This window comes from Malus domestica, chromosome 02 (genome assembly GCF_042453785.1).
Source record: "Malus domestica chromosome 02, GDT2T_hap1".
Lineage (NCBI taxonomy): Eukaryota > Viridiplantae > Streptophyta > Magnoliopsida > Rosales > Rosaceae > Malus > Malus domestica.
The window spans coordinates 10,923,745-10,939,546 of NC_091662.1; the positions used below are offsets into that span (position 1 = coordinate 10,923,745).

Consider the following 15,802-nt stretch of genomic DNA (forward strand, 5'->3'; position numbering starts at 1 on the left):
GTAGTCATACCAAAGTTTCTCTTTACATTGAGGGAGAAGCTTCATTGTGGCAATTGGCTAAATGTTCAAGTCCCGCCATGTGACCAAAGCTAAATGATCAAATAATATCATCGAGACTATGAATTAGTTGTAAGAGAGAATCTCCTCGTGCCCTAAATGTTCAAAACTCGACCTGTGAACCTTAATCACCTAAACTAGATCCACGAAAATCAGACTCAAAATAACATATTTCAATATTTCAATTAATTAACCTAACCCCTTGTACATTCATATTAAGTTAAGATAGTCTGGCTAATGATAAGTATTGTGGCATGATCATGATGCTTTGTGTCGAGGGTTGGTAGGTTTGGTAAAGGAAAAGAGAAAAATGAAGAAGGATGCATATTTTCATCACTTAGTACTACGGTCAAGTGATATTCTTGTTCACTTGGAAGTGAGAAGTCTTATATTTGAATCTCGTGGATGTCGAATTCGATATCAAATTAAGGTGCCCATTATGTAACTTAATCGAACTCTTCTTTCCTTTGGTGTAAAAATATTGATGTATTAAAAAAAATGATGCATATTTTCATCATATTAGCCTAACTAAGTGGCATGGTAATTAGTAACTGAAGCATGTAGCACACCAAGATGATGTATTAGCCTAACTAAGTGGCATGGTAATTAGTAACTGAAGCATGTAGCACACCAAGATGATGTAAAATTGTAAATCAACCGTTGGATCACTAGCAAAAGCAACGATGTGTGATATTATATTTTTTTTATTAGCAAAAGTAACAATGTGCGAGTGAAAACTCAAATAATTTTTGTTAAATGAAAATTAAAGGTAATTATTAAATGAATTTTTAGTTTTCAAAACAAAGTAAAAATAAGAATTAAAAATAAAATAACTATCAAACAGCGATTAAAAGTGGAAACTAGGTAGTTTTCTTTCATTGGAGCGAAGCAGTTGGTGCGAATGCACTTTCACTTTGTTTGACTAGTAGATTGCTTGCTCGTAGTTACACTACCATACCAAGCACACGAGAGATTTTCAATATGTTCGGAACATGAAACGATATACTATATGTTATTATACAAGTAGAAAAATATTTTTTTTTCAAGTGTTCATCCATTTTTATTATCACATATGACATATGCTTGTTTTCCAGACATATTGAACATCTCTCCAAACACACACTATGACCATCCATACACTACAATATTATAGCCACTTAGTTATAATGGCACAAACAACCATAACGTCTTGTATCAATGAGGCAACGTCGTGTATAAATTTATCTTAACAAAACATTGTATCGTTGAGACAGAACTTCAAATTGACATTATACTATTGACTAGGGAAATCCTCCATCTATAACATGTATATGGATATACATAAGAAACCACGTGAGTGTTAACGTACCTTTGTCAGAGGAAGATAAAAAAATCTAGCAACTGATTACTAGATTAAGTTTATTCAAATGAAAATTATTAAACGAGTTTTTAGTTTTCAAAACAAAATTAAAAAAAAAAAAAAAAATCAATCCCCCCTTAAAAGTGGAAACCAGTAGTTTTCCTTCATTTGAAGCGATGCAGTTGGTGCGAATGCACTTTTACATTGTTTGGCTAGTAGATTGCTTGCTCGTAGTTATACTACTACCCTAAGCACACCAGAGATTTTCATTGTGTCCGGAATACGAGCCATTATATTATATGTTATTATATAAATAGAGGAATTTTTTTTTTCAAATGTCTCTTCATTTTTATTATCACATATGACATATATGCTTATTTTCCGAACACAATATCTTCCCAAAGCACACGCTACGACCATTCGTACACTACAGTATTATAGCAACTTAGTTGTAATGGCACAAACAACCAGAACGTCTTATATCAATGAGGCAACATCATCTATAATTTTTTTTTTTTAACAAAACATTATATCGTTGAGACAGAACGCCAAATAGATATTATACCATTGACTAGGGAAATCCTCTGGATATACATAGGAAACCACTGAGTGTTAACGTCCCTTTGTCAGAGGAAGATAAAAAAAATCTAGCAACTGATTACTAACCTCATGCACCACCAAACAAGGACTTCCCCTCTCATTATTATTACCACTATTTGACCAAACATTTCCTCAATTTCCACACTTTCCACAAACTTAAAATATAAAAATAGAAATTAGACTAAAAGGAAAACTAATGAAAATGATTTGAAAACTTTGAGTTTTAACGATAAGGACAAAATAAAGTGCAAAATGAATAATACCATGATTGACTTTTTAGTATAAAAATGTGATTTTTCGTTAAAATGAACAGTATCAAGAACTTTTCGTTAAAGTTCCCTAGACTAAAAGCAGGAACACACCAAAAAAATTAAAAATTAAGATGAAGATAATCAAACTTAGTAATAATTTAAGTTAATTTAAGAATTATATTTGCACTTTTTATAATTTAGGTTCTTGTTTTTTTTCTAAATTTTGGGCTTTATTACTTTAAAATACAAATTATTGCACTATTATTGACCTTTCTATTTCTCGAACTACCAATTTAGCGACTAATCATTTTACATAACACACAATGAGTAAGATTAGTTCTTAAACTCTAATCTTCAGTTCTCTATTATCTATATCTAGAAGATTATAGTTTTCACTAAAAAAAATAATCTTACTTATTGTGTGCATGACATTTGTTAATCTGTTGTTCATTGATATGACTCCACGTAAGCAAAAGAATGAACCAACTAAAGTGTTGCATCGAAGTTAACTTGACTAATAGACCAAGAATTCATAATTTGAGGTAGTAAATTGTGAATTTTTCAATGAAGTAGAGTCCAAACTGTTACTGAGAGTAAATTAGAAGGGTGGAAAATGAAATAATTTCAATAGTTTCATGTCATATATAATTTTACAATAATAATACAGTAATAATATTAAAGATAAATTTAAACCACATTATTACTAATGAACGACGGCTAAACCCAGTCTTCATGTTTTTAGTGTAAAAAAGTCGTTCGTTAAAAAAAAAAAATACAAAAATATATTAATAATATTTATTCATGTTATTATTTATGGGCGGAAGCTTCTACACTTATGATACGATTTCTGATGGCCACCTTTACAAACATGGTAAATCCTGGGACACCTGTACAGGCAATTATTGCCCAAAACCACATTCGCCGAACCGGGTTCTAACCCGAGCAGAGGACGCGGGATGGGTCCGGACAAGTAATTCCCACCCAGCAGGAGCCTCTCGAGCTTCGAGACTCCGGATCCGGGCACCGCCACTTTGAGCGCGTACTGGGTCGGAATCATACCCGTGAACTTATTGTTCTCCAGCGTCAATGCTGAGAGCTTCCGCATCGCCGCCATGAACAGCGGTAGCATTCCGCTGAGCTCGTTGTTGCTGAGGTCTAGTGCAATGAGCGCGCTCTGGGCGCCCGGAGAAGGAGAAACCGGGGGCTTTACGGACGTGAATTGGTTGAAGGAGAGAGTGAGCTGCTGTAGCGACAGGTGGTTGAAGAGGTGGGCGGGGACGGCACCGCCGAGTTGGTTGTGACTCAGGTCGAGCACTTGCAGAAAACCCAACTGTTTGATGTTTTCCGGGATGTTTCCTACTAGGCTGTTGTTTCGCATGGAGATTTGGAGCAGAGAGGTCGGGAAATTTAGTGGGACACCTCCGGAGATGGCGTTGTTGCTGGCGTCTAAGTAGCTGAGGTTCTGAAGAGAACCCAACTCGGGAAACTCGCCGCTGAGCAGGTTCCCTTGGAGCTCGAGCCGCTGCAACCCCGCCAGGCCGTTCAAGCTCGATGGGATTGCGCCGTTGAGGCGGTTGTTGTCGAGAAAAAGCTCCACGAGGTTCGAAAGCGATCCAATTGAGTCGGGAATTGCACCGGAGAACGAGTTTCCGGAGAGACCGAGTCGAATCAGCCCTGTTAAGTTGGAGAGCGACTCGGGGATCGACCCGGAGAAGAAGTTGTTGGAGAGGTCGAGTGTTTGCAAATACGGGAAGTTCCAGGAGAGGGAGGAGAGCGAGCCGGAGTAGCCGGCCTGGTCGAGGGTGAGCTCGGTGAGCCTGCTGACTGACGAGGAGGAGTCAACCTTGTCGCAGCGGAAGCCGCAGGTGAACCGGTCGCTGAAGAGGTTGTCGCATGGGTCGAGGTTGAAGTCCCAGGAGCTGACGCACGAGCCCGGACGCACTGAGCCGGGGTCGAGTGAGTTCTTGAACTCCTTGAGAGCTTCAATGTCGGCCCAGAAAGTCTTGGATTCGGCTCCAAGCTGCAGACTTGCGGATGAAATTACGAATATGATCAGGAAAAATAGGGAGAAATCGGAAATGGAGACACCCATGAAGTGATTTTTGTGGAGATTTGATCAGTTGGGGGTGGGGAGTGTGAAGTTGCAGAAACAGGGGAGGAGGGAGAGGTTGATCGGGACCGTTGGTTTTGAGTCAGAAGTGGGAATTATGATGTGGGGGAGAGGGGAAAAGTGCTTAAGCGAGGAAAGCACTTTGTTGGCTTTTGGTATTGGGAATCAGACAGAGTTCAGCGATCTTATATAGTGACGTGTGTTGGTTGGGCTGAAGCGGCGGCTGCTGCTGCTAGTTGCTTGTGTTGAGCTGCTGTCTTTGGTATCTCTCTTTCTTTATTTCTCATGTACAAGAAGGAATTGTATAAGTTAACGTCTAACGTCAATGATACAATATTATGTATAAAAATGTTTTGGGCAGTAAATATATAAGAAGTTTTTATGAGCCACTTAATATTACGGTTTAGTGATATTCTTCTCTATTTGTAAGATATTAAGTTCGATTCTCGTCCAGGCGAATTTAAATAACATTATTGCTAATATAATGTAAAATTAAAGCTTATTTTATCCACGTAGATAATACCGTTAAAAAAAAAAAGAAATTTGCTTTTGTGAGGGCCATGGTTTCATAATGTTGAAGACTTGAAGCAAAAGACACTGCAAAAGTTCTTGAGTTCGTCAGCACCACTTATTTTAGTCGGGAGTTGAAATTGTGTCATAGTCCTGATCGATTTCGGATGTGAATCACCATGTTTGGATCGACACGTGGCTACAAATGCTTGGCCTTTTTACATCAACAGCCCATACTCATCCACAACGTCTACAACTTTAAGAAGGTCTTGGGTAACACCTGATTTGCATGCGGTGCGAGACGAAGTGAGAGTGAAAGTGTGTCGGGTGAATATAACAAATCAGGGGGGGGGGGGGGGGTGGGGTAAGGGAAGTTTTGTGTCTCGGTCTGCACAGACACGTGGTCCGATTGCTTGATCCCATAATTTCTCTTACAATTGACACTATTACTAAAATGTTTTATTTACAAAAAAAATGAGAAAAATGAGTCGTTCCTCGTTGCAAAGAATGCGAGAAGTGATGAACTTATGTGCAATGAGCATTTCAGCCGTGTAATGCTTTATCTATCAGAGGAACTCTTGTGGTTGCAAAGAGAGATTATTGTATATATGTCAGACTGTAATTTTCTATAAACCTAATCATGCTCTCAATCGAACAGGATCCTTTTTATCCCTAGTTCTATATAAGCCGTTAGAAATGGATTCTTTACAAAAGCAGAAGCCAGTTCTTGGTCGCAATCACAAAGAAAAGAAAAAGATAAAAACAAAGGTGGGTGGCCGTTTGATAAAAAAATAAAATAAAATAAAATAAAAAAATCCCAGCTCATAGAATCGATTCCCCTATGATTCAGTTGTTACAGACAGCCTCTAAGTTGGTGAATGATGACCCGATTAGTGAAAGCACTTTTACTATAAGTCCTTATTAGAAGAGTTACCAAACTTGACTTTTTCCAAAAGCCAACCGATTTCCAGAATGCAGATTCGCGTTTGGTATTTTCAACCTTCCAACCACCACTCAGGAACATTGTTTAGAAATCATACTACGAATTAAGAAATACATCAACTAACTGGGTTCATGTTGAAGTAATCGTATTTCGGTGCAGTTCGTAACAATCAAAAACAGTAAACGTCGACTGTTAAACTAAAACATATAACTATAACCCAATGATTATTTAGTTTAGCGGCGCTCAATCTTCTTTTTTATGAGAGAGATTATGAGTTCAAGTATAATGGACGAAAATTGTCCATAAAGAGAAAGACAATAATAACATGGCCAAAATGGGAAAGATCAAAAGTTATGATAACAAGGAGCCGGTTAGTTACTGTTACCATTCGTTACAATAGTAACTGATATATCTGTATATACATATACTTGTACTACAACTTTTCGTCCTTCGGGCTGAAGGATTGACTACTATACATAGAAATTTAGCCAAAATAGTTATTGAAATTGACATAACTCCTCACTTTGGTCACTAAGATTTGAAATCGATATAAGTGGTCCCTCAGTTTGTCTACCATCAATCATTTTGGTCATTCCATGAAAAATCAATAACCAAAATGATAAAAATACCCTCAATCTAATAAACAATGGGCCAAAATGATTTGACAAATTTTAGGGTATTTTTGTCTTTTTATTCCTAATTTGTGGATTTTTTTTCACGGAATAATCAAAATGATTAACTGTGGACAAACTCAGGGACCAAAATGACTAATGGTGGACATACTAGTTCTAACAATTTTAAATCTTAGGGACCAAAAGTTATGCCAATCTCATGTAGCAGTTTATATAAAAAACCTATAAATTCTATAATCAGGCAGGGTGAGGATGCTCCTATTTAATAATAATAAAGTATAACAGACCAAGTATGGTCTATTCGAAAAGAATTGGAACAAGAAAGGCACCTTTTCATATTATTCTCCACTTACGGGCCTCTCTCAGGTGACCATTCGAACTTGGTGTGCTTATCCTCGCTTTGCTGGCCAATTCTTCCCAGATACTGCCTCGCAGATTTGTGATTCGTCTCTAAATTAAAATACATGTCCCTAATCTGCAGATTGTCATTAACAACAAATTAGTCGAGAGTACTAAATAAGTAGGAGGTAGCACTTCTGAGGGAAAGACGAAACAAGAATGGTAGCACGAGAAAATAACGATTTGAGAATATAATTGGTTGCATAGTGAAATAGAAACCTATTACCTCAATCAAATTACTTGAACTAAGACTAACACGCTGTCCCGAAGCAACTTCTTCACCATTCAAAAATATTGAACTCTTGCCAAGATTCTTCAAAGAGAAAGAACCATCTCCTTCCATCTTTATAAGAGCCTAAAGAATAATTAACAAAAGTCGTATAAAAATCATAGCGAAATTTCTTGGAAGAAGTATAACAACATAAAAACAAGCATGTAACAGTTCCTCATTGTTCTACCCTGCTGCGAAGTCAGATTTATAGAGACAATGACCAAAGTCGCCCAAAGAACAAAAATTAGGCGAAGGAGCATGAATGGATAAAAGGGGATTGTGGAAATCGCCACCCTTATTTTATTTCCCCCCTCACAATTCATCGTATCATTTGTCAAAAAACTCAGGAAACAGTTTTTTCAACACCTCAATCCCATTCTACATATTGAGTCAATTATCATAGAGCAAGGAAGGGAAACAAAAGGTCCTGGAACGATAATAATAGGATTAGAAGGGCAAAAATGTCCCACCTGCCGCCGAGATATTTTCTTATGCCGCCCTTCCTTTCCCAAGTCAATATCAACTTCGTTATCTTCTGTTGATCTGCCAATTATTACCTACAAAGTAGGAAGAGGATGCAACAGGTTTGCAAAGGAGCGGCATGAATCTGAATCGAAACTTTAAAATCCAAACAAACAGACCTCAGTTTTCATAATGTATTCCTTTATCTGGTTTCCATACAATACTGCAAGTGCACCTTTAGATGCAAGGGTTCTTTGCATAGAGGATCGTGCACACTGTTCCAACCTCATGATTTTTCTTTTAGAATCCTCGTTTTGATACTCTAAGACTGCAAATACCACAGAAAAGAATATAAAAAAGACAAGCACAAAACAATACTGACCATTATGCATGACATTCTATACGTTCAACTGTCACATACAAGGCGGAACTCTGCCACATTTGGTTGATGGTTTCTCAATAACCAGAATATAAGGGAAGGCAGCTAATGTAAAGTTTTATCACTTATTACACATCAAATCTTTTTTTAGTATTATGTTTAAATTATTTATAAATATAATAAGACGAGTTACCTTCACTACTGATGTACGAATCCTGATCCAGTGGATATAAATCCATCTCAAGTATCTGAAAATAGCATAAACCAGTTAGAGGGGCAGATCCTAGAAATGGACTAAGTAGAAGATTACAGAAAATCTAGCTAATCAACAGAACTATTAATGCTTGCCATCGCTTCAATATCAGAATAACAAGGAATGTCAGCATCATCATCATATTCTTCCTCAGATTCTTCACGATCTAGTACTGATGGGTTGGCTTCTGGTTCTGGGAAAGTCGTAGAACCCTCTGCGCATAAGGGTGCAAGTTCTGCAATTGTAAAAGGAGCTTCTAGTCCCTGTTTACAACAATCAGCTTTAGTAATACATATTTGCAAGAGCAACCAAGAAATTTATGAAGTGACTGCAGTTAAAAAATTAATAACCTCTTCTTTGAGCCCTTGATTGGTGATAGACTTAGATGGTGCATGTGCTGATCTGCTTTGGCTTTGGTCGGCAATGACATTTTTATCATGTTTGGAGACTGAAGCTACACATTTACTATCACCATATGGAGCTTTAACTCCAAAAGAACCAAGTGCATGGTTAGGGCTGTTTTCTGCACTTGTGTCGTATCCCACCATCCGGGGAACCTTAAAAGGTCGTGCAGGATCTTCTTCTTTCCTTTGTTGATCGCATTTTCTTTTACCAGTTGAGGAAGCCAACTCATGAGCTCCTTTTAAGGTTGGTTCCCCTACAGCATGAACAGTTGCAGTAGATGGAAATATATCATCATTGCATGGGATTTCAGGGTCCTCGGTATTCAATGTGCAAATCATCTCTTCATGATTACGTTCAGGAGTAAGAGGATGTGGCACTGACGTAGATGCTGTCATATTGGCTTCGGAACAAGAGATAACACGCTGATCATCTTGGCCAGAGTGAGACAGTTCAGCAGCAACATCCATCTCGGCAGCCTGCATATTGTCTGTAACAACCTGGAAGGAATCTGAAACCAACTTTGGGGGAAGATCTTGGCCAGAGTGAGACGGTACATCATTTTCATGAACATCTTTGGTCTTACTCAACGAAATCGGATTCAGGTTTTCAGAAGAGGACTTATCTATTGACTCCTTGCCACTTGCATACATGAAGGCAAGCTCATACTCATTCGCAAGGTCTATGTCTGCATAATCACCTCCAGAAACTGTGACAGACCTAATCAGTTCATCATTAAACACTTCCTCAGAATGGATATCGTCATATTGAGATGAACCAATATTATCCACATCCATATCATCAGTAACTACCAATGTCTTTTTGGCATCCTCACCATTAACACCCATGCTGACATCCATTGGCATTTCTGGTGCCCGTACATCCTCAATCGTTTTCCAAAGAGGCTCATCTATAGATGCATGAGATGGCCCTATATCTTCCGCATCTAAGGCATTCCCAAAATCAATTGCATCATCTCGATTAGAAGGCAGATCTTGACAGGCATTATCACGGCAAAAAGCATTCTCTCCTAATTCGTTACCTGGCAGCAAAGAAACCTGTTCGACAAATTCATTTGAGCACCCTTCCCCCACAAATCCCTCCACAACATGATTTCCAATTGGAACACACTCCCCACCTCCCTCCACACCTTGATTTCCAATCGAAACACGCTCTCCACCTCCCTCCGCACCATGATTTCCAATCGAAACACGCCCTCCACCATGAAATGCATTAGCAGCATCGCCGTTATCCACATCACAATCCAAAAACAAGGGCTGATTATGATCTCCAGCCCCAAAATTTTCCTCAAAAGCCTCGCCATTATCAATGTCCGGCCTGAAAAGAAAATTCCGATCGAAAAACTCCTTCTGATAAGAATCGGGATCAACGGAATTAACATCGCCCAGTCTCTTCTGCATAGCATAGTAATGCTTTCGTATGCTATCGGATTTTCGCTGCAAACCCCTAGAACGACTGAATCTACTAGCCTTGGACGCTGAGTTGGAATTGCAACCTTCCAACTTCACCAACCGAGCCGACGCCTCCGCCGAGACATCAGCGTCGTAGAGGAGCGAGCACCACCGCTCCCGCAACTCTCCGATCGTGAATTTGCGCGAAAATCGCACCGCGCCTCTGGCAAGTGCTTCCAGAGAAGCACCTGTCTGTAACCGTTAAAAAGCACCAAAGAGATTTTCAAAAATTAATTCTAACAATCACTCCATAAAATTAAAAGAATAAAAAACCAGACGCAACGCAGAAGAGGATGATAGCTTTAATGGCAGTAACGGCAATAACTGAAAAGGAAATTGCGTAAATTTGGGAGAAAATTGCACAGGATTACCTCCATGGCATCCTTCAAGCGGAGGTCGTCTTCCGGCATCCATGGAGGAGCCGAAGCCACTGCTTCCATATGGATTCGCCTCCGAAATCGTCCCGAAATTCAAATGCAAGTGATTTTTTTCCTGAAATTTTCGAAATTCTCGGAGATCTCCGCGAATTCGAAGCCTCTGAGAGTTGTGAATTTTCTAACAGCGGTGGTGGAGTTGCAGGGAGTGGTGAGTTACTGAGCCGACCGAGTCAGGCGAGTGGAAAGAGAACGCCAGGAGTGAAATAGTAGCGACGGAGCTGTGCGACTTCACGAACACGCGCGTAACGGTTCATGGACTCGCTGGCTGGCTGGCTGAGTTTAATTAACGTGCGGGATTCGCGTTTTGGGATTCGGCTCGCGGATGCTTGATTTTTGTTAATTTGATTGGTTGGATTTGGTTACCAAAATGTTTAGACCCATCTTTTTCCTTTTCCTTTTGGGTTTCGTGGATTAATCCAATTCGCTGCGGCGACGTCGTCTTCTTGAAGTTGTCATGCACCAAAGTCAAGCCCACGCCCAATCCCAAGATAAAGCCCAAGAAAATTAAAGCTCTCACTTGACTTTTCTTTTTGTTGGACTAACTAGTCTATGTAGCCAACATGATGATCTTTGTGAGGATCTCGAAAATTTATGAACTGTGTTCGTTCATCGTACATCGTACGGTTAATTTTCGTTAGGTACTGTTTGTGTTTAATTTTAAATAAAAAATTTAAAATGATTTCTAACCGCACGATATACGATAAACGAACACGATTCACTGATCCCTTGAATTAGGCCTGGCAAACGGGTCGTGTCTGTCGTGTTCGTGTCGTTTTCGTGTAACACCTGTTATCTTAACGGGTCGTGTCGTGTCACACCTGTTATCTTAACGGGTCCTTAACAGGTCGGGTCACTTTACCCAACGGGTAAAGTGACCCGACCCGTTATGACCCATTATGACCCGTTAAGAAAAATATATTTTTTTCTTAAATTTGCACATACCACACATTACCACATAAATATTACTTCAAAACATTAAAACATATTTGTCATTTAAGTACTACATCTACACTCGAAAATAAGAGCCTAATAAAAAAACATCCATACACTAGTCTATTACAAAATATTAAATGTGCAAGGATATGCAAAATGAACGAGTTTTTGTTTTCAAGGTTGTGAAGCCTTTCTCAAAAGTTTAAACCTTGTCAATAGAACTCAAAGTTTGAATGTTATTTCTTTTACAAAATCCTCAATTTTCATCGATCATCATGGGGAAATTGTATTGGAACTTTGGCTTGATCTATTGCCTTCAAGAGTTCTGTTGATGATGTTTTCGGTAAGGTTTTCTACGTCAGAACTCTATTCCGCATAAACTAAGTATAGAAAAACCAAACATTAAAAACCATTCAAATTATACAAACAAGATTGACGGTTGGATCATTGAAATTAGTTTCATAGAATTTGTATCTCATCCAAACCATAGATACTTAGACTTTATTTATACTTTCATTAAGTATAACATAAGATTTTGTGGTATCCACTTGTGTAAATATTTTAAATTGACGATCGAATTCATTCATTGTATTCGTATAGGGTCAACAAGTGTGGTTGTAAAAAATCATCAAAATCGGAGTTAAAAAAACCGTTAAATCGTGATTTTTTGTTTTATAACCGTCGAAAAGTTTTGTCTCATTACTTGATCTCTGAATGTTTGTTTTTTGTGATTTTTGGCGTATGCGATCTCGAAGCATATACAAACAAGTTTGACGGTTGGATCGTTGAAATTAGTTTCATAGAATTCGTATCCCATCAAAACGATAGATTCACTAACACTTACAGTTTATTTATACTTTCATTAAGTAAAACATAAGATTTTGTGGTATCCACTTGTGTAAATATTTTAAATTGACAATCGAATTCATTCATTGTATTCGTATAGGGTCAACAAGTGTAGTTGTAAAAAATTATCAAAATCGAAGTTAAAATAACCGTTAAATCGTGATTTTTGTTTTATAACCGTCGCAAAGTTTTGTCTCATTACTTGATCTCTGAATGTTTGTTTTTTGTGATTTTTGGCGTATGCGATCTCAAAGCATATACAAACAAGTTTGACGGTTTGATCGTTGAAATTAGTTTCATAGAATTTGTATCCCATCAAAACGATAGATTCACTAACACTTAGAGTTTATTTATACTTTCATTAAGTATAAAATAAGATTTTGTGGTATCCACTTGTGTAAATATTTTAAATTGACGATCGAATTCATTCATTGTATTCGTATAGGGTCAACAAGTTTAGTTGTAAAAAATTATCAAAATCGGAGTTAAAATAACCGTTAAATCGTGATTTTTTGTTTTATAACCGTTAAAATTTTTTGTCTCATTACTTGATCTCTGAATGTTTGTTTTTTGTGATTTTTGGCATATGCGATCTCGAAACATATACAAACAAGATTGACGGTTAGATCATTGAAATTAGTTTCATAGAATTCCTATCTCATCCAAACGATAGATACTTAGAGTTTATTTATACTTTCATTAAGTATAACATAAGATTTTGTGGTATTCACTTGTGTAAATATTTTAAATTGACGATCGAATTCATTCATTGTATTCGTATAGGGTCAACAAGTGTACTTGTAAAAAATCATCAAAATCGAAGTTAAAATAACCGTTAAATCGTGATTTTTTGTTTTATAACCGTCGAAACGTTTTGTCTCATTACTTGATCTCTGAATGTTTGTTTTTTGTGATTTTTTGCGTATGCGATCTCGAAGCATATACAAACAAGTTTGACGGTTGGATCGTTGAAATTAGTTTCATAGAATTTGTATCCCATCAAAACGATAGATTCACTAACACTTAGAGTTTATTTATACTTTCATTAAGTATAACATAAGATTTTGTGGTATCCACTTATGTAAATATTTTAAATTGACGATCGAATGTATTCATTGTATTCGTATAGGGTCAACAAGTGTACTTGTAAAAAATCATCAAAATCGAAGTTAAAATAACCGTTAAATCGTGATTTTTTGTTTTATAACCGTCGAAAAGTTTTGTCTCATTACTTGATCTCTGAATGTTTATTTTTTTGTGATTTTTGGCATATGCGATCTCGAAGCATATACAAACAAGATTGACGGTTGGATTGTTGAAATTAGTTTCATAGAATTCGTATCCCATCAAAACGATAGATTCACTAACACTTAGAGTTTATTTATACTTTCATTAAGTATAACATAAGATTTTGTGGTATCCACTTGTGTAAATATTTTAAATTGATGATCGAATTCATTCATTGTATTCGTATAGGGTCAACAAGTGTAGTTGTAAAAAATTATCAAAATCGAAGTTAAAATAACCGTTAAATCGTGATTTTTTGTTTTATAACCGTCGAAAAGTTTTGTCTCATTACTTGATCTCTGAATGTTTGTTTTTTGTGATTTTTGGCGTATGCGATCTCGAAGCATATACAAACAAGATTGATGGTTGGATCGTTGAAATTAGTTTCATAGAATTCGTATTCCATCAAAACGATAGATTCACTAACACTTAGAGTTTATTTATACTTTCATTAAGTATAACATAAGATTTTGTGGTATCCACATGTGTAAATATTTTAAATTGACGATCGAATTCATTCATTGTATTCGTATAGAGTCAAAAAGTGTACTTGTAAAAAATCATCAAAATCGAAGTTAAAATAACCGTTAAATCGTGATTTTTTGTTTTATCACCGTCAAAATGTTTTGCCTCATTACTTGATCTCTGAATGTTTGTTTTTTGTGATTTTTGGCATATGCGATCTCGAAGCATATACAAACAAGTTTGACGGTTTGATCGTTGAAATTAGTTTCGTGTATCCCATCAAGTTCAATGGTGTGTGTATATATATATATATTTATTATGTAGATTTAAATCTATTTATTTTGTACTTATAATTATTATAGTTTTTTTAGGGGTATAAAATTTAATTTAAAATTTAATATATATATATATATAGTTATTATAGTTAATATTTTGGGGGTATAATTATTATAGTATATATAATTATTATAGTTAATTTAATATATATATATATATATATATATAATTATAGTTTTAAACTTTTTAGGGGTATAAAATTGTTAAATTATTATATATAATTATTATAGTATTTTTTAGGGTTATAAAATTATTAAATTAATATTCTGCTTATCGTGTATCGTGTTACCCACGTGTATACCCGACCCAACCCGTTATCTTAACAGGTGCTTATCGGGTTACCCGATAATACCCGATTCGTTATCGTGTCGACTCAAACACCTGTTAATTTTGAGTCGTGTCGTGTCGGGTTATCGGGTCGTGTCAGTAATTGCCAGGCCTGCCTTGAATCCTTATAAAGAGGATCCAGATTCTCTATGTAGAATCATTTACTCATTCTTCATTGAAGTATTCTTTTTATAAGGTAACAATTTGTTTAAATTATTCTAATCTATAGTAACGGTATTCGCTCTTAGATACCAAAAAAGAAAGTATAGTATTTTGATCAGCTAATTTAAATTGCATCTCTTATTAAACGATATTCAAAAGACAAAGGAAAAAAAAGTTAGAATGCGTTAAAAGATTAGTCCTTGCTTTTTATTAAGGGAACTTTAACGAAAAACTTCTAGTACTGTTCATTTTAACGAAAAACCATATTTTTACACTAAAAAGTCAATCCCGGTACTATTCATTTTACCCTTTATTTTGTCCTTATTGTTAAAACTCAAAGTTTTAAAGTCATTTTCATTAGTTTTCCTTTTAAATAAAGCATCTGAAGTCACGTGAGCATCTGGTTTAGCAACCATTAGTCTTTATATTGTTGAATGGGATATAGAAGTTAAGTTTGCATGACAATTACTGGTTAACCAAAAAAGGAAGAAACAAAAGCATATGAGGATTGCTCCTAGTGAAACATGTTTTTGGGTGTCAAAATATTTTCATGACAACTTTAAAACTTCGATCATGAATCATGATAAATTGACAACATAACATATTAGACTATAATTATTAGCTCTGACACAAATTGACTCAATTAACTGACAAAAGAAAGAAAGAAAGAATTATGGACATAAAGATGGAACTAACTAAAATAACTCTCTACATCTTTCATAAAATTCCTATAGGATCTAGGAAGCGCTTTCGTGAAATTGATTTCGGATTTCAAAAGTAGTTTAAGTGTTCCTTGGAAGAAACACCAAATAAGTGCTTCTTGGAAGAAACATCAAATAAGTGCTTCTTGCAGAAAGTACTTAAAATGCTTTTGAACTTTTACTAGGAATTGGTTTCAAAAACATATTCACCAAAAACACTTTCAATCA

General features: G+C 36.2%; 2 protein-coding genes across 3 annotated transcripts; both read right to left on the bottom strand.

Moving 5' to 3' along the window:
- Positions 1-3,030: 3,030 nt before the first annotated feature.
- On the bottom strand, positions 3,031-4,748 carry LOC103400981 (receptor-like protein 34). Its single transcript, XM_008339679.4, has one exon. It carries the CDS (start codon positions 4,337-4,339, stop codon positions 3,059-3,061), a length of 1,281 nt encoding a protein of 426 aa, XP_008337901.2. The 5' UTR covers positions 4,340-4,748; the 3' UTR covers positions 3,031-3,058.
- Positions 4,749-6,145: 1,397 nt separating this feature from the next.
- Positions 6,146-10,904, bottom strand: LOC103401083 (uncharacterized). Of its 2 annotated transcripts, XM_029090818.2 has the most exons (9): positions 10,452-10,904; positions 9,831-10,272; positions 8,557-9,788; positions 8,302-8,469; positions 8,147-8,201; positions 7,754-7,902; positions 7,583-7,669; positions 7,068-7,196; positions 6,146-6,917 (listed from the first exon to the last, which is right to left on the bottom strand). In XM_029090818.2, exons 1-9 carry the CDS (start codon positions 10,518-10,520, stop codon positions 6,792-6,794), a joined length of 2,457 nt encoding a protein of 818 aa, XP_028946651.1. In that variant the 5' UTR covers positions 10,521-10,904; the 3' UTR covers positions 6,146-6,791. The 2 variants fall into 2 exon arrangements, with proteins under 2 accessions (XP_028946651.1, XP_028946646.1); XM_029090813.2 differs by having other exon boundaries at positions 8,557-10,272; positions 10,452-10,856.
- Between the last annotated feature and the right edge of the window lie 4,898 nt (positions 10,905-15,802).